At 48.7% G+C, this 22,764-nt stretch overlaps 1 protein-coding gene across 1 annotated transcript in view; it reads left to right on the top strand.

Annotated features, from left to right (window-relative positions):
* The first annotated feature begins 703 nt into the window (after positions 1 to 703).
* ROR1 (receptor tyrosine kinase like orphan receptor 1) overlaps positions 704 to 22,764 on the top strand; it is a 348,021-nt gene continuing 325,960 nt past the window's right edge. Inside the window, exon 1 of the mRNA XM_043999765.1 lies at positions 704 to 1,015. Coding sequence (XP_043855700.1) covers positions 901 to 1,015 — 115 coding nt within the window. The 5' untranslated portion in view covers positions 704 to 900. The remainder of the gene's footprint in view (positions 1,016 to 22,764) is intronic.

The raw sequence follows: 22,764 nt of genomic DNA, 5'->3' as shown, positions 1-22,764 counted from the left end.
TCGTGTCTCAGACACTTTCTAGCTGCGTGGCACTGAGTAAGTCCCTTAACCTCCCACGGCCTCAGTTTCTTGGAGGAAACCTCAGAATCATAGGATTTTGAGAGATGAAAAGGACTTGAGAGCTCAGCCCGGCACACACAGGACACTGAGGCCCAGAGAGGGAAAGAGTGACTCGCACCCACTTCCCAGGTAGATGAGACAACGCAGGTAAAGCGCTTTGCAAACGCCTAAAGCGCTCTCTAGGGGAGGGTTCTGTATTTTCCGTGCACCCCTGGAATATAAGGGGGGGCGCCGGGGTCTGGGGGCGGGGTGGGCACAGAGCCCTGTCCGGGAGTTGGCCGGTTCCGGAAGCTGCCAGCGGAGGGCGCCGGTGGGCCGGCCACTCGGGCCATTGGTCAAGGCGCGCTCGGGCGCTTTGCTGGAGACTTGGAAAGTGACAAGTTGGGGAGGCTGAGAGTGAGCGAGAGAGGCAGAGGAGGAGACGCGGGCAGGCAGAGCCGCCCCCGCCGCCGCCGCCGCCTCCTGCCCCGGCCCCGGAGGGAAAGCGCCGCCGCCCGCCCGCCGGCCCCGGCCCCGAGCTCCGCGGCCCCCGAGTCCCCGGGTTCCCGGCTCCCGGGCTCCCGGGCTCCCGGCTCCCGAGCCCAGCGGCGCAGCGCTGCCAAGGCCAAGGGTGGGGGCGGCCCAGAGGGCCAGCGGGGCCGGAGCGGAGCCCGGAGGAGCCCGAGGCAGCGGCCGGGCAGGCGGAGAGCGAGCAGGACAAAGGCGGCCGCGAGTCCCGGGGCGGGCGTGCGTGCGCCCGGGCGGCCGCCGAGCGCCAGCCCCCGAGAGGCGGCCGCCGGGATATCGGGGCCAGCCTGCGGGACGTGCCCGGAGCGCCGCCCGCCCAAGACCGGAGGAGGAATGCCCCGGGCCGGCTGCGACCGGAGGCGCGGGGCGGCCGCCCGCTGGTCCCGGGCGCTGCCGCTGCTCGTCCTGCACGGAGCGATTCTGCTGGCCAGCCGAGGAGCGGCGCAAGGTAAGAGGCGCCCGCCGGCCGGCCGGACTGCGGGGGCGGGAGGATGGGCTGGGATCGGCGCGGGCAGCCTGCCGCCTCCTCCAGGCAGCCCGCCGGACGGCCCGCGTCGGAGCGGGGGACCGGGGCCAGACGCCACGACCGCCGACCCGCGAGGGCTGGAGGGTGGGAGGCTTGGCCAAGTAGGGGTGCGGGGCTGACTCGGAAAGCTCGTCCCTTCCCTTCCCAGTTAGGCTTGCCTTCCTCCCTATCCCACCCCGCCCCACCTGAGAACCGCCTCTCAGTGTGAGGGGTGGAAGTGGTCCCAAAATGGGATCCCATTGAGGCTGAGGGCACTGAGTCGCGCCCGGGGACCCCCTGCCCGAGCCTTGGCGGGCTGGGGGTGGGAGCAGGGGACTTCTCTTGGTTGGGATCAGCTGCTGTCATCAGTGGCAGGAAACACTGATGGGCTGGGAGTGTGTGTGAGTGTGAGTGTGTGTGTGTGTGTGTGTGTGTGTGGTGTGTGTGTGTGTGTGTGTGTGTGTGTGTGTGTGTGTGTGATTTGAACCCGAGCTCTAAGACTGCACATTTTCCTAGCCTTTCCCACTCCTTCTCTGTAAGTAAAGTCCATGAACTGTCCCGAAAGAAATGGACTCTGGGAGAAAGCCGGCGGGTGTGTGTGTGGGGGGGAGAATGGGTTTTTGTTTTGGCCTCTGCGATTTCGCGACTCCCCCAGCTCCAGCTTTAGACCCGTCGCATCTCCCTAGTCTCTCCAGCCCGGCCCCTTCCCTCCCCGGACTAAGGTCGGAGGTAATCGTGTGTGTCCCTCGCTGCCTGGGCGCCCCACTTCTCATCTCTCATCCCTCTTCCTCTTCTTAATATTCCACCCCCCCCAAACTATTTGGCTCGAGCTGGTCCTGCTCCCCAGTTCCGGGAGAACTCCCCCCCCCCCCCCCCCGCCGTGTGGTGGCCTGGGGTTAAGGGAGAGAGAGAAAGACATCTCTTGCATCCTTGATTTGGGTAATCTCGAAAGACAATCGCAACAGTTAGAGAAAAACTAATAAGAGGGGCCAGGCATATTACCTTCCCTGCGGGAAGCTTTCAATCCGTCCCGCTCTGTCTGTGCTGGAGACACAATAAGAGTGAGAGACAGGGAAGATTTGGGCTTCTCCCGTGGATACAACCGATTCATTCTTTCGAGGTCCGAGGGGGACCAGTTGATTAAAGGCCCCTGGGGTCTGGAGCTTCACTTTTAACATGCATTCAGTATAAGAAAGCCCCCTACCCCTGCCTCTCTCTCTCTCTCTCTCTCTCTCTCTCTCTCTCTCTCTCTCTCTCTCTCTCTCTCTCTCTCTCTCCTTCACTCTCTGACTCTGTCCCTCTCTAGGTCTCCCTCCCTCCCTCTTTTCCTCCTTCCTTCCCCTCTCTCTCTCAATCTTCAGCTGAGAAGTCCTTTATCATGCATCTTTCATTTCTCCCTGGCTGGGCTCCGGAGCAACATTGGGTAGTCCAATGAAGTTTGGGGAAAGAATATAAATCCCGAATAAGGTGTTTCTCTGTTCCTGGGAGCTTCTTTTTAGGGAGTTTCTAAGAAATGGGCCTCATCCTGTCCACCCCAGAGGTTGGATGTAACTGGAGGACCCATGCTTGAGAAACATTTAGGCCTAGCCTAGGGATGTTTGGGTTTTTAGGGGCTTATGCCCGGAAACTCCTCTTCTCCCATGTCATCCATTGTGCCTGGTCACTGAGGTTGTTTGGGGTCTTAAATTTGAACGTGAGGGAGAATAATTGTATCAATGCTGTAATTTAAGACTGTGGGGACCTAGGAGGGTGTATATATATATATAAAATCCTTCATTTGTCAAATAAGGACACAACAGGACCTAGGGATTTGCGCAAAACACCTTGGGAGAATGGGAAGAGAGTACAAGCTTTGGAATCAGAAGATCTGGGTTCAAATCCTGTCTCTGCCATTCTGTAGAATGGTGGGTTATTCCCATCATCCTCAATCTATAGCAAGAAGGAATTGACCTCAAAGAACAGGATCATAAGTCTACAGCAGGAAGGAACCTTAGAGGTTATCTAGACTACCCCCTTCTTCTACAGATAAGGAAACTGAGGCCCAGGGAGGTTGTGAGAAGGTGAGTAAATGACAGACAAGATTTGAACCCAAGTCCTCTGATTCCAACGCTCTGTTCAAAGCACCACACTGCCTGGATCACTTTTACTGTGCATTATTTTGATATTTCAGGTGAACATGGGGTTGGGAAGGACAATGGGGGTAGGTAACAATTACCTAGACAATTGGTTTGGCTCATTTCTAGCCATTTCACCTTGCCTGGGTGTCCTTACTTGCACTTAGTGCAGAGACTTAGAAGGGGTGCTTCTCACCCTCCAGTGACAGCTGAGTCCCCCTGTTCCACTGGCCATCTCCTTCCAAAGAACTGTGTTCAATAATCCTGTGCCTGGGGGGGGGCTTCCACATTGTCAGCAGAGGCTGAACCATCATACTCTTTGTAGTTTTAGTTTGTAGCTCTTGCCTCCAATGTTCATTTCGGTTTGAATTGTTTGTTTTGTGCCTCTTCATTTCTGTGAATGTTCAAAGCTCTCTCCGAATTTTACATCCCATGTTTAAGCTTGGGTTCCTACGGTAACCCAGCCAGTGACTCATGAAATCAGCTTAAGGACATAGTTGCCCGATTTATATACATTTCTGTATTTTCCTGCTCAGCCTTTCTCAGACCCCCCTCCTTTTGTGAAGTGGCGTCATCTGCAGGCCGTATACATTTTGATATGATTTTTCTGGCTGCTTGCTTTTGGGCCCTAAACTCAACCTTTCACAGAAGCAGGCAGTGCTGCTGAGCTGGGGGTTTTCTGCATTTGTGTATTTCCAGGCAGATTCCTCCCCTTCCCCCTCTCCCCCAGGTAGGTTGGAGCTCCCCACCTTCCCAGGCTGCCTTCCGGCTTCTTAACTGGCAGCCTGGACTACCTCCTATCAGATGACAAGCCCCCTGAGGGTCTGGCCTTCCTGTATCTTGCCAGGATCCAGGATTTTTCCCTAATGCAGGAATTCCCTGCAGGGAGAAAGCTCTGAGGTGCCAGCCTGTTCCAACATGGTTTGCCTTGGCCTGAATCTCTTCAATGAGCCAGCCTGGGGAGGACAGACGGAGGCCGGCCAGGGGAAAAGAAAGCAGCTGCCAGCGGACACGGTCCCTTTGGGAAGGGCCTGGAGAGCTGGGGCTCCTTGGAGCTGGGGCCCCGCTTTGGTTGGCCTCACAGGTGCTCTGCTTCTGCTAGGTTCAAGCCAGGTGTCTTGGGGACCGGTTGAGCAGTCAGCCATCATAAGAATCTCTTGGGGGGACTGTGTGGTGGTAGGAGACTACTCCCATGCAGTCAGAATTCCCAGAGGGCTTGAATCATAATTTGGGGGAAAGGCTTTCCCTGTTGGTTCAGTGAAAAGGTTCAAGTGCCAATATCTTTTCGGGTAGTGGGGGCTGGGGTGGGGAATGAAATCAATACAAATTTCCCTTTGCCTTCACTTAGTGATGCACAGACCCACAGAAAAGAGAAAAAAATGATCACAATGCATCCTTTGGTTTAAAATGCAGCCAGGGCTTTCACTTTACAAAATCCAAACAAATCACCAGTCTTTGACTCTAGCCAGTACAGAGCACTCAGAATTCACTGTGTCCACAAACACTTTCTTCTCTGTGTCTCTCTGTCTCTGTCTGTTTCTTTACATTCTATAATGCAGAGATTCTTCACCTTTTTTTTAATGTCCTAAACACCTTTGGCAGCATTTGAATTTCCCCTCTCTGGCTGCCTGGTTTTGAGCCCTAAATTCAAAACTTTTTGGGGTAAAAAAGTTGCTGCTGAGATGGGGTTTGATGAAGCCTGTGGAGCCCTTCTCAGAATCAGGTTTTTAAATTTATAAAATAAAATGCCTGGGCTTGCAAAGGAAAGTAATTATACTGAAATACATAAAAATAAACATGATTCACAGGCCCTAGGTTCAGAATGCCCACTTTAGGGGGAGACAAGATGTATACATGTCCTAAAGGGAGAAGGGAGGGAGAAGGGAGGGAGAAGGGAGAGGGACACGGAAGGACATGTAGGTGATGTCAAAAACCAGAAAAATCAATACAATTTATTAGAAAAAATAAACAAGGGATAAGGATTGGACCACCCATGATTTCACTGACAGAAGAAATGTCCTCTACCTAGGCAGGTTGGCACTTTCTAGTCTTAGGAAGTTACCCAGAACCAACCCTTCGAGTCGGCGTGATTTGCCCTGGATTTTTCTGGCTCAGGCTGGCTCTTGCTCCAGTACACCCCGCTGCCTCCCTGCTTCTTAAACATTATGTGAGAAATATACAAAATTAATACAAAGTGCGTTGGGTGGGTGGGGCTCGGGGGAGGCCTGAACTACTGTTGGTACCAGGGATAGCCTCACGAGGTTTTTTTTTTTAAGCTGAACCTTAGCGAGAAGGAGGGACTCTAGGAGTTGGAGGGGAGCAAGAAGGGCGTGCTAAGCTTGGGGGACGGTGTGAGCAGTGACAAGACGGTCCAGCCAGCTGGACCCTAGAGTGACTTACCTGGGATGCACAGCAAGTGGGTGGGTGGTCCAGGCAGAATGGGCCTTCCCAATCCCCTCCTCTGGTGCCCAGACTCTCTGACAGAGCTTTTAATTCTTAGGAAAATGGGTGTTCTTCAGGGGAGGTGAAAGGGATGTTGGTTACTGGTGGGATTGTCCTTTTAGTTCCCGGTCATCAGAGTTCCAGCTCACCTCTCTCTCTTCTTCCCCCTTGTCCCAGGGTTTCCCTGGTCTTAATTGTAGATTCCCTTTCTACTTTCCTTTTCTACTTCTCCTCCTGCAGGCAGATCTTTATCTTGGGTGGGTGGGCAGGTGGGAGGAGGGGGTGAAGCTGACCTGTGTTGCATCCTTATTTCTTTCTAGCCAAGGATTTGTAGAACAGTCACAGAGTGAGAGTTGTGTGCGTGTGTGCATGTGTGTGTGTGTGTGTGTGTGTGTGTGTGTGTGTGTGTGTGAGAGAGAGAGAGAGAGAGAGAGAGAGAGAGAGAGAGAGAGAGAGAGAGAAAGACAGAGAGATAGAGAGACAGAGAGACAGAGAGATAGAGACAGAGACCTTGGAGCCCATGCACCCCTTTTTACAGATAAGGAAATTAAGGCCTAGAGAAATGAGTTGGGATTTGCAGGTGCCTCTGACTCCCCATGCAGCTTTCTTTCCAAAGCCCAAGTCAGCATCACTGCCCTGCCCCTGAAGCATCCGAAGTCCTGAAGACTCAGTCCCCTTGAGCTTTCTCTTCAGGTGTGTCAGAGAGGGGCTTTCCTCCCACCCTTCCAGGGGCTGAACGAGCCAGGCCTGGAGACCGACCCAGACATTCCTCGAGCCTGCCCTTGGGAGTTGCTGTCCAACTATCGCCTCCAGAGGGAAGCCCCTCCTATTTACAGCCAGCTCCAAAGGCCTGGAGCAGTTAGTATTTATTTAGAATGAGCCATGACTTTGAAGGGCTTTTGGAACTGGCCCTTTTCAAAGAGGGATGAGGTTTATGTGGATGGGTGGTGGGATTGATGGGAGTCTTGGGCCTTGATCCAAGTTGTGTGAGAGGTGCAAGAGCTTGATGGATAGAGCTTTGGGCTTGGGAGCCTCCAAGACCTGGGTTAGAATCCTGCTTCTGATGCTTATTAGCTTCATGAGGACAGGAAAATCCCTTAATCTCCCTTAGCATCAGCTTCCTTGTTGTCAAAAGGGTAAATCAAGAACACCTATTTCAGAAGAGCAAGTGAAATAATTCATGTGAAATGCCTTGTCAACTGTCAGTGCTTCACCAGAGCATCATGGGATCTTAGATTAAGAAAAGGAATGGACCTCAGAGACTGTCTAATCCAACCCCTCCTCATTTTTGGAAATTAAATTTTATTTTTCAATGAACAAAAATAGATTTTCTTTCCCTTGCTCTCCCTTCCACTCTCACCACTGGGAGAAGAAAAAAAGCCAAATCCTTGTAACAAATATGCATAATCAAGAAAAATTAATTCTCCTATTGTCCTCATGTCTCTTCCCCCCCCCCCCCATATGTCATCCTGAACTCCTAGTCTATCACTTCTCTGTCAGGAGGTGGGTAGCATGCTTCATCATTGGCCCTGTGGAATCCTCCTCCTCCTTCTCCTCTTCATTTTTTTTTTTTTTTTGTGGGGCAATGGGGGTTAAGTGACTTGCCCAGGGTCACACAGCTAGTAAGTGTCAAGTGTCTGGATTTGAACTCAGGTACTCCTGAATCCAGGGCCAGTGCTCTATCCACTGCGCCACCTAGCTGCCCCTCCTCTTCATTTTAAAATTTAATTTAATTTATTTTTTGCGAAGCAATGAGGGTTAAGTGACTTGCCCAGGGTCACACAGCTAGTAAGTGTCAAGTGTCTTCGGCCAGATTTGAACTCAGGTCCTCCTGAGTCCAGGGCTGGTGCTTTATCCACTTTGCCACCTCACTGCCTCCCCCTCCTCATTTTTTATAAAGAGTAAACTACTCTAAATCTCTAATGATTAGAGAGATGCAAATTAAAACAACTCTGAGGTACCACCTGACACCTATCAGATTGGCTAAAATGACAAAAAAGGAAGATAATAAATGTTGGAGAGGCTGTGGGAAAATTGGAACACTAATGCATTGTTGGTGGAGCTGTGAGCTGATCCAACCATTCTGGAGAGCAATTTGGAATTATGCCCAAAGGGCGATAAAGCTGTGCATACCCTTTGACCCAGCAATCCCACTTTTAGGTCTTTTGCCCAAAGAAATCATGGAAGGGGGAAAGGGACCCACATGTACAAAAATATTTATAGCTGCTCTTTACGTGGTAGCAAGGAATTGGAAGTTGAGGGGGTGCCCATCAATTGGGGAATGGCTGGACAAGTTGTGGTATATGAATACAATGGAATACTATTGTGCTGTAAGAAATGATGAGCAGGAAGAGTTCAGAGAAACCTGGAGGGTCTTACGTGAGCTGATGATGAGTGAGATGAGCAGAACCAGAAGAACACTGTACACAGTATCATCAACATTGAGTGTTGACCTACTGTGATGGACTATATTCTTCTCACCAATGCAATGGTACAGAAGAGTTCCAGGGAACTCATGATAGAAGAGGATCTCCAAATCCAAGAAAAAAAAAAGAAAGAAAGAACTGTGGAGTATAGATGCTGATTGAACCATATTATTTCTTTTGTTTTGGGTGCTGTTGTTTTTTTTTTTCTATTTTGAGGTTTTGCATCACTGCTCTGATTCTTTCTCTTGTAACAGGATTAATGCAGAAATAGGATTAATGTTATTATGTGTATATATATGTGTGTGTATATATCTATATCTATATGTATATGTATAGAGATATATAGATATAACCTATATCAGATTACCTGCTGTCTAGGGGAGGGGGGAGGGAGGGGAGGGAGGGAGGGAGAAAAATCTGAAATTGTAAAGCATGTATAAACAAAAGTTGAGAACTATCTTTACATGTAATGGAAAAAATAAAATATCTCAAAAAAAATCAAGAAATAATATTGTTGCAGTTGTTATGGAGCTAGATTTGAAATAATTTTTGATAATGCAAAAAAAAAAAAACAAAAAACTTGACCTTTTCAAAACATAAAAAAAAAAAAAGAGTAAACTAAAGCCTAGAGATGTTGTGCCCAAGGCCACCTGCATGGTAAATATCAGAGGAGAGATCCGAACTCAGACCTTGGACCCCAGATCCAGCATGATTTCCATAAGCCATTCTTTCTGATGTTAATCTTGTCTTGCTGTTCACCATGGATGATGACTTGGCTTGGGTCCATCCTTGGCTCAAACCACCACTGTGTCATGCATACAGGCAATAAACATTTATGAAGTGCCTACTGTGTGCCAGACACTGAGCTAAACATAGGAGGGAATTAATAAATACTCATTGGTTGGCAAAGCTGACAGCAGCAAAGAAGTATTTAAGGCTATACCCCTACAAACACGAAGACTAAAACTTCTCTGGAGGCGTCACTCAAGACACTGCTCTTTAGCCACACGGTGGATAAATGAATAGTCTTCCAAGGCTCTGATTCTGAGGCCTGAGTTGAAGAAGAAGAAGAAGAAGAAACAATTCTTAACTAAATGCAGCTGCTTGCGAGAGAGCTGGACTTGCATGCCAGGAATATCTAAAAAGCTAACGAATACAAAATAAAAATAAACAGCAGTAAAAAGACTCTCTCTTTGTTACAGTAAGCCTAGCTGGGGTCTCTGGTTTGTTTAGCAATGGGCTAATTGGGGCATCCATTTATTTTCATAATGCAGGGAAATGTGTCTGGATGATCTGTCTTTGTGATGCTTCTAACACCTGAGCTCCCCTCCCCCAGCACCCCCTGCCCCAAAGGCTCAGGCCCCCAAGTGACCCTCAGAGAAAAGAGGCAGGTAATTGAATGGGTTGATCTTGGCAGAGCCGGTCAATTGCACATCCTATCTCCCATGAATAGAGAAGCAATAGGAAGGAGAGCAGCAGGGGCTGCTATGGTGGGAAGGGGCCTATAAGCTTCACGGTGACTATTAAGCTTCGAAGAGCTCTGCGGAGTTTTGACCTGAGAAGCATTGCTAAACACTGATAAGCTGAGTCTAGCAATGGTTAGAGTGAGTGCATGGCTCCCTATCTGTTTCTTTTCTTTTTCATAGAATAATAGAATAGAAAGAATAATCAAACATTGGAGCCAGGAAGGAGGATGGAATATTGGATCCTGTTTAGACCATGGGATGCTAGAACATAGCTGCAAAACCCCACGGCCAACTCATCTAGTCCAATACCCTCATTTTAACTTATTCTCACTTTTGGATATTTACAACCAAGCAAATACAAGGTGAATGAGGAGAGTCCATGGAACAGTTGTTTAAATAAAGACTTGGGTCTCACCCCCTGCACACTGTGCTCCTTGATAATCCCCAAGCCCAGCTGGAGGGGGCCTTTGCAGGAAGAGACAGACTTGAGGTTTCCCTGCTGGGGAGGGGACTGCTGGGCTGTTTTAGCACTCTGACCTTGGGGTACCTGGGAGGGATGATGCGAACCTCAGGAATGAAGTCTTGGGCATCTACCAAACAAGCGCTTCCCTCTTCCCTCTCTCTGGTTCAAAGAGGGACAATGGGCAGCAGAGTTGGGACTGAGGATGGGAGATTCCAAGGTTTGGCTTTGCAGAGTCTTAAAACAAAGGCTTTTTCAGAGCTTCAAACTGTTCGGTGAAGGGCACCCCCCCTTGGTATAATTCCAGAATTCTCATTGGGGAATGTTAAATTGCAAGGACTTCATTTGAAACCTGACCATCTTAGTCTCGGTGTCCAAATAATCTTGCCGAGTACAAGTTGAAAGGGAAAAGGTAATGTCTGGAGAAAGGAATCCTGAGGTACTCTGCTAGTCATTTAAACATTCTGAGGAGGAAAAACAAGGCCAAGGCCCCCATTACCCCTTGGGTCTGCCTGGGGCTGTGGGTGGGATGGGGGTTGAGCCTGTGTCCACAGTAAGAACTGGTTCTATTTAATTTTCTAAAGGGATTAAAACGCAGGCTTGTTACAGTTTGGGTTGCAGAAGGGGGCAGAGGCATTGCTGGATTTCTCTGGGCCTGTTTTAGGGGGTCAGGGTTTTCTAAGGGGGGAGAATGATGGGGCAAAAAGAGAACCAGACCATAGATTTAGAGCTGGGTGGATCTTTGAGGCCCTCTGTCCCACCTTTTTCATGTTACAGAATAGGAAACTGAGGCACAGAGAGAAGCGACTCGCCCAAGGCTTCCCAGGCAGCAGAGTAAGTGTTGGAGTGGATTCCTTGGTGATTGAGTTGGACAAGATGGTGGCTGAGGTCCCTTTTCCCTTCCGAGCTCTGGCATTCTGTGACTCCACACCCAACCCTCCTGGCTTTGTTGTGGGACTTTGGGCTGTTATTTAACTTGCTGGAGTCTGTTTCATCTGTCAAATGTCAGAGTCGGATGAGGCGGTTGCAAAGGCCTCTCCCTGCCTTAAATCAAGGATCTTCAAGACAGCTTGAGGCTGGGCTTTCCAAGAGGCCTTCTAACCTGGCTGCTCAAACCTTCCTGTTTTTTAATTTTCTGATAACTGCATTGTGGTGTAATTGGTGTCCTTTGTATTTTATTCAGAGAAGGGGGTCATAGGCCTCTCCTGGTTGCCAAAGGGGTTCATGATAGAAAAAAGCTAAGACAAGAAATGTGTCAATGCTGATGTCCTCCACTCAGCTGCCCAATGATTTTCCTAAACTGCAGATCTGACCAGTGTCACTCCCCTACTCGATTAACTCCCATGACTCCCAATTGCCTTCAGCATCAAGCACAGAATCCTCAGTTTGGCATTCAATGCCCTTCATAATCCAGACCCCTCTTTTTACACTGCCTCCCCACCACATACTGGCCTCCTGGCTGTTCTGTGAACAAGATCCTCCATCTCTCAGTTCTGGGCATTCTCTCTGTCCATCCCCCCATGTCCAGAAAGCTGTCCCTCTTCATCTCTGCCTACTCCCCTCCCTGGATTCCTTCAAGTCCCAGTTAAAATTCTGCCTTCTACAGGAAGCTTCCCCCAATCCCCTTAGTTCTTGGGCCTTACCTTTACTGGTCACCCCTAGTTTGTCCTGTACAAATGTCATCTGTGCATTTCCCCCCATTAGATTGTAAGCTCCTTGAGGGCAGGGACTATGTTCTGCTTCTCTTTGTATCCCCAGCGCTTATCACAGTGCCTGACGCCTAGGAGTCCCTTCATAAATGTCTCTGCAAGACTTTAATAGGAAAAGAACCAGGTTCAATTCCATTATTTCATAGGTGCTATTGTCAACAACCCCATTTTACAGATGAAGAAACTGAGGCAGACAGAAGTCAGGTGACTTGTCCAGGGTCACACAGCTAGTAAGTGTCCAAACCCAGCTCTTCCTGACCCCAGGCCTGGCACTCTATCCACTCAGACACCCAGCTCCCTCTACATCTATTTCAGTATCTAGTACTTTATATGCTCTTCAGTATCTTAATGGGTCTGACCATATCACTGCTTTGCCTGAGAAGTTTCTGTGGTAGACCTCAGGAATCAACACTAAAGTCTCTGTTGGTCATTTATAGACTCATAGGTAGAGGGGAGCTTGGTCTGATCCCCTTATTTTATATTATGAGGAAAATGAGGCTAAAAGATTTGGCATTCAGGCCAAAGTCAGAGACAAGATTTGAACTCAGGTCCTTGTACGGCAAAGTCTGTGGTCATCCGGTTGTACAGCACAGTCTTCTTTCAGTGTTGAGTCTTTGTGCTCAGCTCTATGCTAGGCACTGTGGAGGGATCAGAACAAACAACATATCCCACGTCTCTACTTTCTGAGAAGAAAGGAATGGTATCAGAGAGAATTGGCCACATGCTCACCACATGAGGCACAGACTCATCCCAGACTTGTTCTGTCAGAATGCTGACTGGGCTGGGACCAATGGGGAGAGGGGGACCGTACAGTGACATTTTTACAGATGCACCTGACACCCTTCATAAAGCACATGTGTGCAAGCACGCACACAGCACCCACCACTTTGCTATCCAGCCACACTGACTCCATTCAAGTCTCACCTTCTGCAGGAGGCCTGTCCTAGTCTGTCTACCTCTTCCTCTCTCATATTAACTTCATTTATATATCTCATAAACACCTAGTTAATTAGAAATGGCCTCTTGCCTTTAGATGGTAAGCTTCTTGAGGTCAGGTACCTTGCCTTTGCTTCTCCAGTACCTGACATGTAATAAGTGCTTAATAAATGTATTTACTGATGAACACTCTCCTGTATACAAGACAAATTGGGGCATAGGAAGGAGACCACCTTGGGACGGGGAACGGCGCAGCTTTCCCGCTTCCCTGCAGGGAGGGTCTCCCCTCATTTCCACCTTCCTCTCCTCACCTTGTTCTCCCTCCCTCAGGCCCCTGTATCTTTAGAATGATAAGGGGCTGGTCTCACTCCACCTTAATGCACCCAATGCCTCACTTCTCTGTTCAAACCTGCTGTTTGTGCTCAGCCTCATTGCAGCCAGAATCACCAGCGACCTTTCCCAGTGTGCAAGGCCCCACCTGCTTCCTTCCCACGTGGCCCCTTCTTCTCCAATGCTTTGTCTACCATGGCTCTCAAAAGGCCAGGTTGCTGTCTTCCCAGAATTTATCTAGTTTGGAAGAGAAAATAAACACTCAGGAAATAGGGTGAAGGAGCTGGGTATGTTGGACAGGGACAGGAGAAGCTGAGGGGGACATGAGAGTCAAGTACCTGAAGGTCTGTCCTATGGAGAAGTGACTCAGCTCTTTGGTTCCAGAGGACAGAACCAAGGATAAGGGGTGAGACTGCAAAGTCAGTTTGGCTTGGTGTCCAGAAGAAAACTTCCTAACAATAACAGCCGTGGCCAAGGGGAATGAGCTGCCTCAGCCAGAGGGTAGATGACCATTGGTTGGTGGTCTAGTGACCTTGAGATCCCTTCTAACCCTCAAATTCTGTGATTTGGAGGAATGATTAAAGACGAATTGAGTGCTGAACAAGGGGATCATAATAGGGGGGACTTCAGGGGAGTGGGAAATCTAGGTGGACTGGAGTAGCCAAATGCTTCTTGGAAAAGGTGAAAATGAAGGTGTGTTTTGAATCATAGCTAGCATATGGAGGAACCAATTAGGAGAGGAGAGGAGAGGAGAGAGAGGGGGAGAGAGAGAGAGAGAGAGACAGAGAGACAGAGAGAGAGAGAGAGAGAGACAGAGAGACAGAGAGACAGAGAGACAGAGACGAAGAGAGACAGAGACAGAGAGAGAGAGACAGAGGGAGAGAGAGACAGAGAGACAGAGAGAGACAGAGAGAAAGAAAGAGAGACAGAGACGAAGAGAGACAGAGAGAGAGCCAGAGAGAGAGAGAAGAGAAGAGAAGAGAAGAGAAGAGAAGAGAAGAGAAGAGAAGAGAAGAGAAGAGAAGAGAAGAGAAGAGAAGAGAAGAGAAGAGGAGAGGAGAGGAGAGGAGATTGCAGGCAGGCCCATGCCTGGAGCAGATCTGACCATATAGACGAGTCTCAGGATCCCTCTGCTCTGATAAAAGCAGATTTTCTGTGGTCCTCCATCCCTGCAGGCCAGCGGGGAGTGGGGGAGGGGAGCAGTGGTGGAGAATTTGAAGTGTTTGGGATCTTAGGTTTTAGAGCTGTTGGGGCCCCTAGAGATCACCCGATCCAACCTGCTTGTCTTACAGATTAGGAAATTTGAATAAGACCATATAATGGGATAAGCAGAGAGCTAGAATCTTGCCAACCTTTCTAATCACATACCTGAAACTCACACAGACCGGGAGGGAGGGGAAGTTGAGTAGTAATCTCACCAGGTGAGATTCTGTTGGAGGAAGAGAGAGAGAGAGTGTGTGTGTGTGTGTGTGTGTGTGTGTGTGTGTGTGTGTGTGTGTGTGTTAGTCGTGGTGGATCCTGGAGAGGAGAAGGGGTGGGAGTGGGGGGCATGAGAACTGTCTCCAAGTTCTCGTATGGAAGAGGAGTGCTTAGCTTCCTTCCGTTGGGATCCAGAAGGAAGATGGAGGAGAAGAGAAGAGGCAGCTTCTGGCCCCACGTTCCCCAAGGACAGGCCAAGGCTGGGTGACCGCTGGGGAGGGCTCTGTAGAAGGGGTCCTTGGGCAGGTGGGGACCGGCCCTGGCGGCCTCTCAGCTCTCTTCCAACTCAGGTCTGTGGTTTTTCTGAAAAATGGAGGGTAAGACAGATAGTGAGGAGCAGAGCTTGGGATGATGCTTGAAGCTTATCAGCTGGTTAAGGGTCTGAGGCACCAGCACAGGTAACAGCTGCCAAAGGTAATGTTTTCACTGCCATTTCTGGGGCAATAGCATTGCCCTAATCCCCACTTGGCCAGTCAGAGAAACTCTCACGTTTGTCCTTGGGGGAGCCGGGGACGATGACCTGTTGGCCGATGGGTGGGAAGGCTGGTCTTTCCTTCCGCACCTGGCTTGTCTATATCCTCATGTCCTTGGATCTGTTTTTGTTGGGATCCCCAAACCCTTAGCATAGTGTCCGCCACAGAGTAAGTGCTTTCTTAATATTTGGGGTTGTTTTGGTTTTCTGATCTCTCTCACATCTAGGGCCTCCCTGCTAAAATGATCTTGCACTTATAATATTGACATTTCTGCATATATTTAGGTTCAACAATCAAACACATTTATTAAGCACCTACTATGTGACAAGCACTGGTAAAGACATTCTGAGTGCATATGTTTTTTCCAGGATTTGGGCAGTATTTTGTTTTAGCATGCTCAGTTACAGCAATATGGCATGGTAGATACAAAGCCAGCCCGGAGTCAGAGAGACTTGAGTTCAAGTCTTGGCCTTGTGACCCATGGGGAGTCACAATGCTCTGGTAAGTTGAAGAGAAGGGGTCAACCTGCATTGATAGAGGGAGTTCACTATATCATTCACATCATAGATCCTTGTGTTAATCCTAGCACCCAGCACAGTTCCTGGTAAATAATAGGTGCTTAATAAATGCTTGTTGACACACCAATCCTGGCCCTTAACCCCAGCCCCCAGCACAGTTCCTGGTAAATAATAGGTGCTTAATAAATGCTTGTTGCCATCTGTCGATTGGCTTTTGAAGAAATCTCACTTGAGTGTCCTTCAAATTAAAAATCTTTGATCCTAAAGAGCTATATAAATAGTGTGAAAATCAAACAGGGTTTAATCTTAATCCCTGAATGCTGAGTAAATGAAGTAGAGCCCACAGTGAATGTTTTATCAGTAGTTAAAAAAACAAAAAGCTTTACTGAGTAGAATTTAGTGGGGAGTGCTGCTTCCAATGGCCTGGGTTCGAATCTAACCTCTGCCATTTAATACTGGGGAGTCTGTGGGGATGTCAGGTAATTCCGGTAACATGAGGAGGTCGGACCCAGATGAGGCTCCTTTCAGCTCCAGATCCAAGATCCTTTAAATGAAAAGATGCCCGTGACTCCATCCCCTCTTTTCCTCACGAGAAATGAGTTCCTTCTCTTGACAGGCTTAAACTAATTGCTTCTCTTTTCCCTTAAGAGATCCTTCCTGCCCCGACCCCTCCCCTTCCAGCACACCTGTGTGATCTCTGATTCCCTCTGACCCACCCTGTCATTGGAACCAGCATTTTTGCTTTATTATTTTCTGCTTCATCGACCTGTTTTTCATTAATCCTTCTCCTCTATCGCTTCGGTATTAAAGGAAGTGGAGAAAGATTGAAGGATATTTTTCAAGGGCCTGTTGCCAGATTTCTTGGACACACAAGGATACCTGTTGTCTTCTTATATTTCTGCCCGAGCCTCAGCTTTTGGAGATGGTGTTAGCTGTGGATTCAGAGGACATGGGTTGGAGACCCATCTCTGCCACTCCCTACCTGAGTGACCTTGGTTAGGTCCATAGTCTCGCCCTAGAAAATGAAGGCAGTGGAGTAGAGCACCCCCGAGGACCCCTCTAGCTGTATATCTATGGTTCTAGAGCATGTGTGTATATGTGTGAGTATATGGTGAACATGTGGCTGTATCCAAATACAAATTATTTATTGAGAACAGAAGTAGGAACAATGGTCACAAGTTGGGGAGAGTCTTTTCGAGGAAAAAATTTTTAAGAGTTAGAGATTTCCCAAAGTGGGATCAGCTGCCTCTGGAGTTGATGGGTTCTCCCTCTTCAGAGGATTTTCAAGCCAAGGAGTGGAATACTGTCAAGGAGGGATAGCTCTCAGCGAGGACCAAGGGCATGGATGGAATCCCTCCCCCCCCCCAAGATCTTCACCAATCTCTAATGAAACTGAATTCTTGCAGTTATTTAAAAGTGTGATTCTGAGCCTTGGTGGGTGGGTCTCACCAGACTTCCCATGGGCCAGGACACAGCATCTAGGGCCAGAGGGCATTTTTGCCCAGGCACTGCTTGGACTAGGTAGGACAGGTGAGGATCCTTGCCCTTCTAGGAATGCTGACTGTGCACAAATTTGGGATCGAGTCTCCCTTTCTGCCGAAGACTTCTTAACAGACCAGACAAGAAGCCTGACCCCCTGTGCAGCAAAGCAGCTCACCCTCTAACTCTGCAAGCTGGACAGCCTGGTGCAATGGGAGGGGATGCACTTGGAGTGAGAGAATTTGGGTCCTGATTCTGATTGGGTTACTTACTAATCCTGTGACTTTGGGCAAGTTCCCCCTTCTGGGCTGCAGGTGCCTCCTTGGTCAAATGAGGGGGGCTGTGTCTGGGGCTGATCCTCTCTAAGGGATTGGCTTGCTCGTGTATTTTTGTTCTAATGCTCAGCACTCAATGAAAGGTTTTCTATCCATACATCCACTCATCCATCCACTTATCCATCTACACATGTCCTTCCTTCCTTCCTTCCTTCCTTCCTTCCTTCCTTCCTTCCTTCCTTCCTTCCTTCCTTCCTTCCTTCCTTCCTTCCTTCCTTCCTTCCTTCCTTCCTTCCTTCCTTCCCTCCCCCTCCCCCCTCCTCCCCCTCCTTCTCCTCCTCCTCCTTCCCTTCCCTTCCCCCTCCTCCTCCTTCCCTTCCCCCTCCTCCTCCTCCTCCCCTTCCTCCTCCTCCTCCCCTTCCTCCTCCTCCCCCTCCCCTTCCTCCTCCTCCCCCTCCCCCTCCCCTTCCTCCTCCTCCCCCTCCCCTTCCTCCTCCTCCTCCTCCTCCTCTTCCTCCTCCTTCTTCTTCTTCTCTCCCTCTCTCTCCCCTCTAAATCTGTGATCCTTACATTAGCCCAGGGACCAGCAGTATGGCAGTATGTACATGCTAGCAGGGAGAAGTGGGACCATCTAGACTGTATTTTAAAGATAGAAAGTCTGGCATAAACCTAGAAATAAGGGGGTCCCTTAAGTGGGTAACAAATTGATTTCTCCATTCTGGTACTCATTTATAGATTTGTTTATTTCAGTTGTGGCTGAAGTTCATTACCAGGAGGGCACAGAGGACTGGCCCCCGGCCCCCTGCCCCCATCCAAGGGGGAGGGGAGCGAGCCCTGGGCTCCTGGACCAGTTTTCTCTATTTGACAACGATGACATGTGTATATATGAGCTGTGGCTAGGGCTGGGGAGGCCCAGCTGGAGAGAGTCATTGAGATCTTCCACCCTGCCTGGGCTGTCCCTTCTTCTTCTCCCTCCCCTCCCCCCTTCTCTCTTCAAGAATTTAGCTCAAAAGAGGCCCCATTGCCCAGAAAATATCCCCCAGGGAGCGACTCTTCTCCTGGTCCTTACTCCTCTTTCTCCCCTTCCTCCCTCTTTTCTCCCCTCCCCCTTTTCTCTTCCTTCCCCTCCCCCTTCTCTCTCTTCTCCTCCCCTGCTCTCCCCCCTGCCCCCTGTACTCTCCCCTCCCCCACTGTGCTCTCTTTCGCCTTTGCTCTCTTCCTTTCCCACTCTTGTCCCTCCTGTTCCCCCTCTTTCTCCTCATCTTCTTGGCATCTTTTCATTAAAATGTAGTGCCTAGAACTGAATTCAGTATTTCAAATATGGTTTGACCTGGGCAGAGTCCAGCAAGACTGTTTTCTCCCCTCTTCTAGAAATGTTACATTTCTTAGTCAATGCAGCCAGGATACCATTTGCTTTTTTGTATTCAATTTCTCTCTGGTGACTCATTAGACATGTGGTTCACTAAAACCTCCAGATCTTTTTCATGGAAATCGGTGTTTAGCCATGCCTTCCCCATACTGTTGTTGTAAAATTCATGGTTTGAACCTTATTTGAACACGAGTGTTTGAAAGCTGTAGAACTTTTCATTAATCTGCATTAATTTCCATCTTGTTCTAACCTGACAAAATCTTCAGAAACCCTAGCTCTTTTACTCGGTGTATTCATTTGGCCTCACCACCTTCCCGCCATCCTCAGGTTTAACAAGCTTGATGTCTGTGCCTTTATTCCAGCTGTTGATGGAGATGCTGACTGGCCCCAGACCCAAGGCAGGCAGACCCCTGGAACACTCCCTCTCTCCCTCCTTCTATGTGCTTGGCCTTTTCTACATTAGATACACACAAGGGGGTTTCTGGGGCTAACCCAGAATCCGCTAATGCTCCATGGCCTGTGTCAGCCTCCCTTGGGCACAATTGTAGGGCTGGGAGGAGTTTCAGAAGGCATTTAGTGCGCTCTCTTCATTTTACAGCTGAGGAAAATGAGACCCAAGGGACTTGGCTAAAGCCACTGGCACGATTTGGAACAAGGCCCTTTGACGCCTGCTGGACTCTTTCCTTTCCTCTTACTAAGCAAAACGCAGTAGAAGGAGACCTGAGTTCGAATCCTTGCCCTGGCCATCGCTAACTGCGTGGCCTTGGATAGGTCCTCATCTGTAGCTAGGTGGCGCCATAGTGCACAGAGCATCAGGCCTAGAATCAGACTCATCTTCTGGAGTTCAGATCTGGCTTCAGGCACTTACTAGCTGTGTGACCCTGGTCTAGTCACTTCCCCCTCAGTTTCCTCATCTGCATAATGGAGATAATAATACTTATGAAACCTCCCTCACAGAGTCATTGTCAAGTCCTTGAAGGACTTGATATGTGCTAGGTGTTGCTATTTTCTCACTTGGTTCCATCCGGGGAAGTTAAGCACACTCAGGGATAGACCAAATTAGAGCACAGTGTGAATTGAACTGTGCACATGGCCTTTGGAAGGCCTGAGCCCAAACCCTGCCTCAGAGGCTAGCCGTATAACCCTGGATAAGTCACTTTTCTGCTGCCTGCCTTAATTTCCTTATCTGTAAAATGGAGATGATGGTAGCACCTCCCTCTCAGGGTTGCTGTGAGGACCAAATGGGATCCTATTTGTAAAGGGTTTTGCTGACCTTAAAAACTCCCCATAAATGGTGTTAATTATATGTCAATAATTTGGCTGTGATCTGGGTATGCACTGGAAGGGGGGCTGCTCCTCATAACACACGCACATGCCTGGAGTATTCATGGACGCTCTTCCTTCCAAGAGCCTTCACAACAAAGACGTGAAAGGTGAGGAGGCTGCAGTTGGAGGCACCTTCTCCTTCTGGTACCTCGGCCCCTGCCAGCCTGGTTTGGGTTAGACTGACCAGCTGCTGGCTACTGGGCCACCAGCTTTTCTTCTGGGACTGAGGCTCTGAGAGAAGGCAAGCCACTGTGGACACCCCTTTTTTTGAACTGGATTTGTCAGAGCTGTCTATACCTCACCTCTTGAAAATGAGTCTTGAGGGGGCAGCTAGGTGGCGCAGTGGACAAAGCACTGGCCCTGGATTGAGGTGGACCTGAGTTCAAATCTGACCTCAGACACTTGACACTTACTAGCTGTGTGACCCTGGGCAAGTCACTTAAGCCTCATTGCCCCACAAAAAACAAAACAAAAACAAAAAAAACCCCAAACAAATGAAAATGAGCCTTGAGATCTCCTGCAGCAGAGAGGGCCTGGGATTGTATTCTTGTCTACATAGCCCCTAGGATGTAAACCCCTTGAGGGCAGGGCATATGGCAGCTTTGTTCATGTATTTCTAGAGCCTACTTTGGTGCATGGCACATAGTACAGATAGGGATTAGGTCAAGACCTGTGTTTTCACTGTTAAAGGGAGTTTCCTTGTGAAGTAATACCTTCTACAATGCAGGGTATTACTTGCTCTTGAATGTATAGTCTTTAGAGAATTGCCTGGAGTACTTAGGGGTTATGTGGCTTGTCCAGGATCACACAGACTGTATGTGTCTGAGGTGGGACATGAACCCAGGTCTTCCAGGCTCTGGGGCCATCTCTCTCTTCACTAAGGCATTTGTTTTTGTATTCTTAAGAGTCTGCTATAGTTCTTCACTGAATGAATGAATGAATGAATGAATGAATGAATGAATGAATGAATGAATGAATGAAATGGTACCCAAGGAATTGTAAAAGACCCAGAAAGTGGCTTCCAGTGAATTGGGTAGATACAATCAATTGGTCAGTCAATCATCAGAAATTTTTAAAATGCCTACTGTGTGCCAGGTGCCTATTAGGTGCCAGGTGACAAGTACATGGAAAGAGGAACAATGGCTACTTGGGAGTAGCACACGAGGAGGTCAGGCCTTTCTGCCTTGGTCATGCTAAGCTCCCTCCTGAGTCAGTCAATCTACTGATGGGTGTCCTTGTGCCTCCTGGGCACTGGGCCAGACATCTTACATCCCATAGGTGTGCTGAAAGCCAGTGAAAAGTCAAAGATCCAATTTGGAGGCTCCATCCTAGCCTTGAAGTCTCGGTGTGGGAGGCGTGGGAGGTGTGGCAGCTGGACTGGGTGGCCTTGCTTAGACTCACACACTCTTCAAACACTTCAGGAGGCTTCAGTGGTAATGGGGAAATGATACTCAGGCACATTCAGCATCCTGTTGACACAGGCATAAAAGCTCTTTCTTTATCTTTTCTGCAAATATTGACGGAGATTAATAGGCTTCTCTTTAACTCCCCCTGTCTACTTTCAGTAAATTAGTTTTAAATGGACAAAAATCTTCCCAATAGCCTTTGGAAGTTTCCTCAAAGAACCCCCAAACAGGACTTGAGAACTTACTTAACGGTCCTTTCTTTCCACAAGCTCACCCATCCAATTCCCTTCCTAACAGAAAGCATCCCATGACCAGACTTTCCAGTTTGCTTTAATATGAGCCTATCAATCAATCAACCAATCAATCAATCAATTAATTCAAAGCATGTACAAAGCCCCCAGGCTAGGTTGTGTTGGGCAATGTGCTAGGCCATAAGGATCCCAGGACAAAGAATGAAAAGAACCACTCTTGATGATGATGACGGCTAACATTTTCATAGTGTTTACTATGTGCCTGATCTACACTAAGTGGGAGGGATGGAAATACAAGCAAAATGAAAGACAGTAATTGCCCTCAAGAAGCTTACATTCTAACTGATAAGCTACTAGCCATTTGGGGGGGAACAAAACACTTCAGGGAGTTGAAAAAGAAGGAAGGAAAGAAGGAAGGAGGAAGGAAGGAAGGAAGGAAGGAAGGAAGAAAGAAAGAAAGAAAGAAAGAAAGAAAGAAAGAAAGGAAGGAAGGAAGGAAGGAAGGAAGGAAGGAAGGAAGGAAGGAAGGAAGAAAGAAAGAAAGAAAGAAAGAAAGAAAGAAAGAAAGAAAGAAAGAGAAGGCACCAATGAGGAGATGAGGTGGTGAAGTGTGGAGAGTCTGAGGCATCGGAAGCATGCTGGGCCCTGGCCCACAGTGGAGGCCCGAGAAGGAGCTCAGCTATGGGAGATTGGCCAACACAGGCAAAGGCTATTTCAAGGTGAGGAGGTAGAAAGTGTCCTAGCGGTAGGAGGGGGATGGGGGCACTTGCCCGGGGCCACCCATCCATGACATAGCAGATTTTCCTGGTTCCATGGTCAGCTCTCTTCTTACCCTGTCCCTTCTCCCCTTTAAATAACCAAGTCTTCAAGTCCCAAATCTCATAGATTTGGTCATAGGTCAGTGCTCAGCATAGACCGTTGGTGCATACAGGGTTCTATTCTTATGACTTCCCTCCCTCCCTCCCTTCTTTCCTTCTTTCCTTCCTTCCTGGCACTTAGTGGTATGACCTTGGTCAAGTCACTTAACCTTGATGGGCCTCAGTTTCCTTTGGAGAACTAGTGTACCCAACTATTTGACTATGGATTTTCATAAAATTAAAAGGCAAGTCTCCTGTCAGGGCCTTGAGCAACCCTCTGAGACCCTAAATTCTAGGGACAGGCAGTGATCTGCATGGGCAATATCATATTTCATGCTCAATGTATTTGATACTCAAATGCTCAAATGGCTGATCT

This window comes from Dromiciops gliroides, chromosome 4 (genome assembly GCF_019393635.1).
Source record: "Dromiciops gliroides isolate mDroGli1 chromosome 4, mDroGli1.pri, whole genome shotgun sequence".
NCBI classification, from domain to species: domain Eukaryota; kingdom Metazoa; phylum Chordata; class Mammalia; order Microbiotheria; family Microbiotheriidae; genus Dromiciops; species Dromiciops gliroides.
This window is presented reverse-complemented; position numbering and strand designations above follow the sequence as displayed.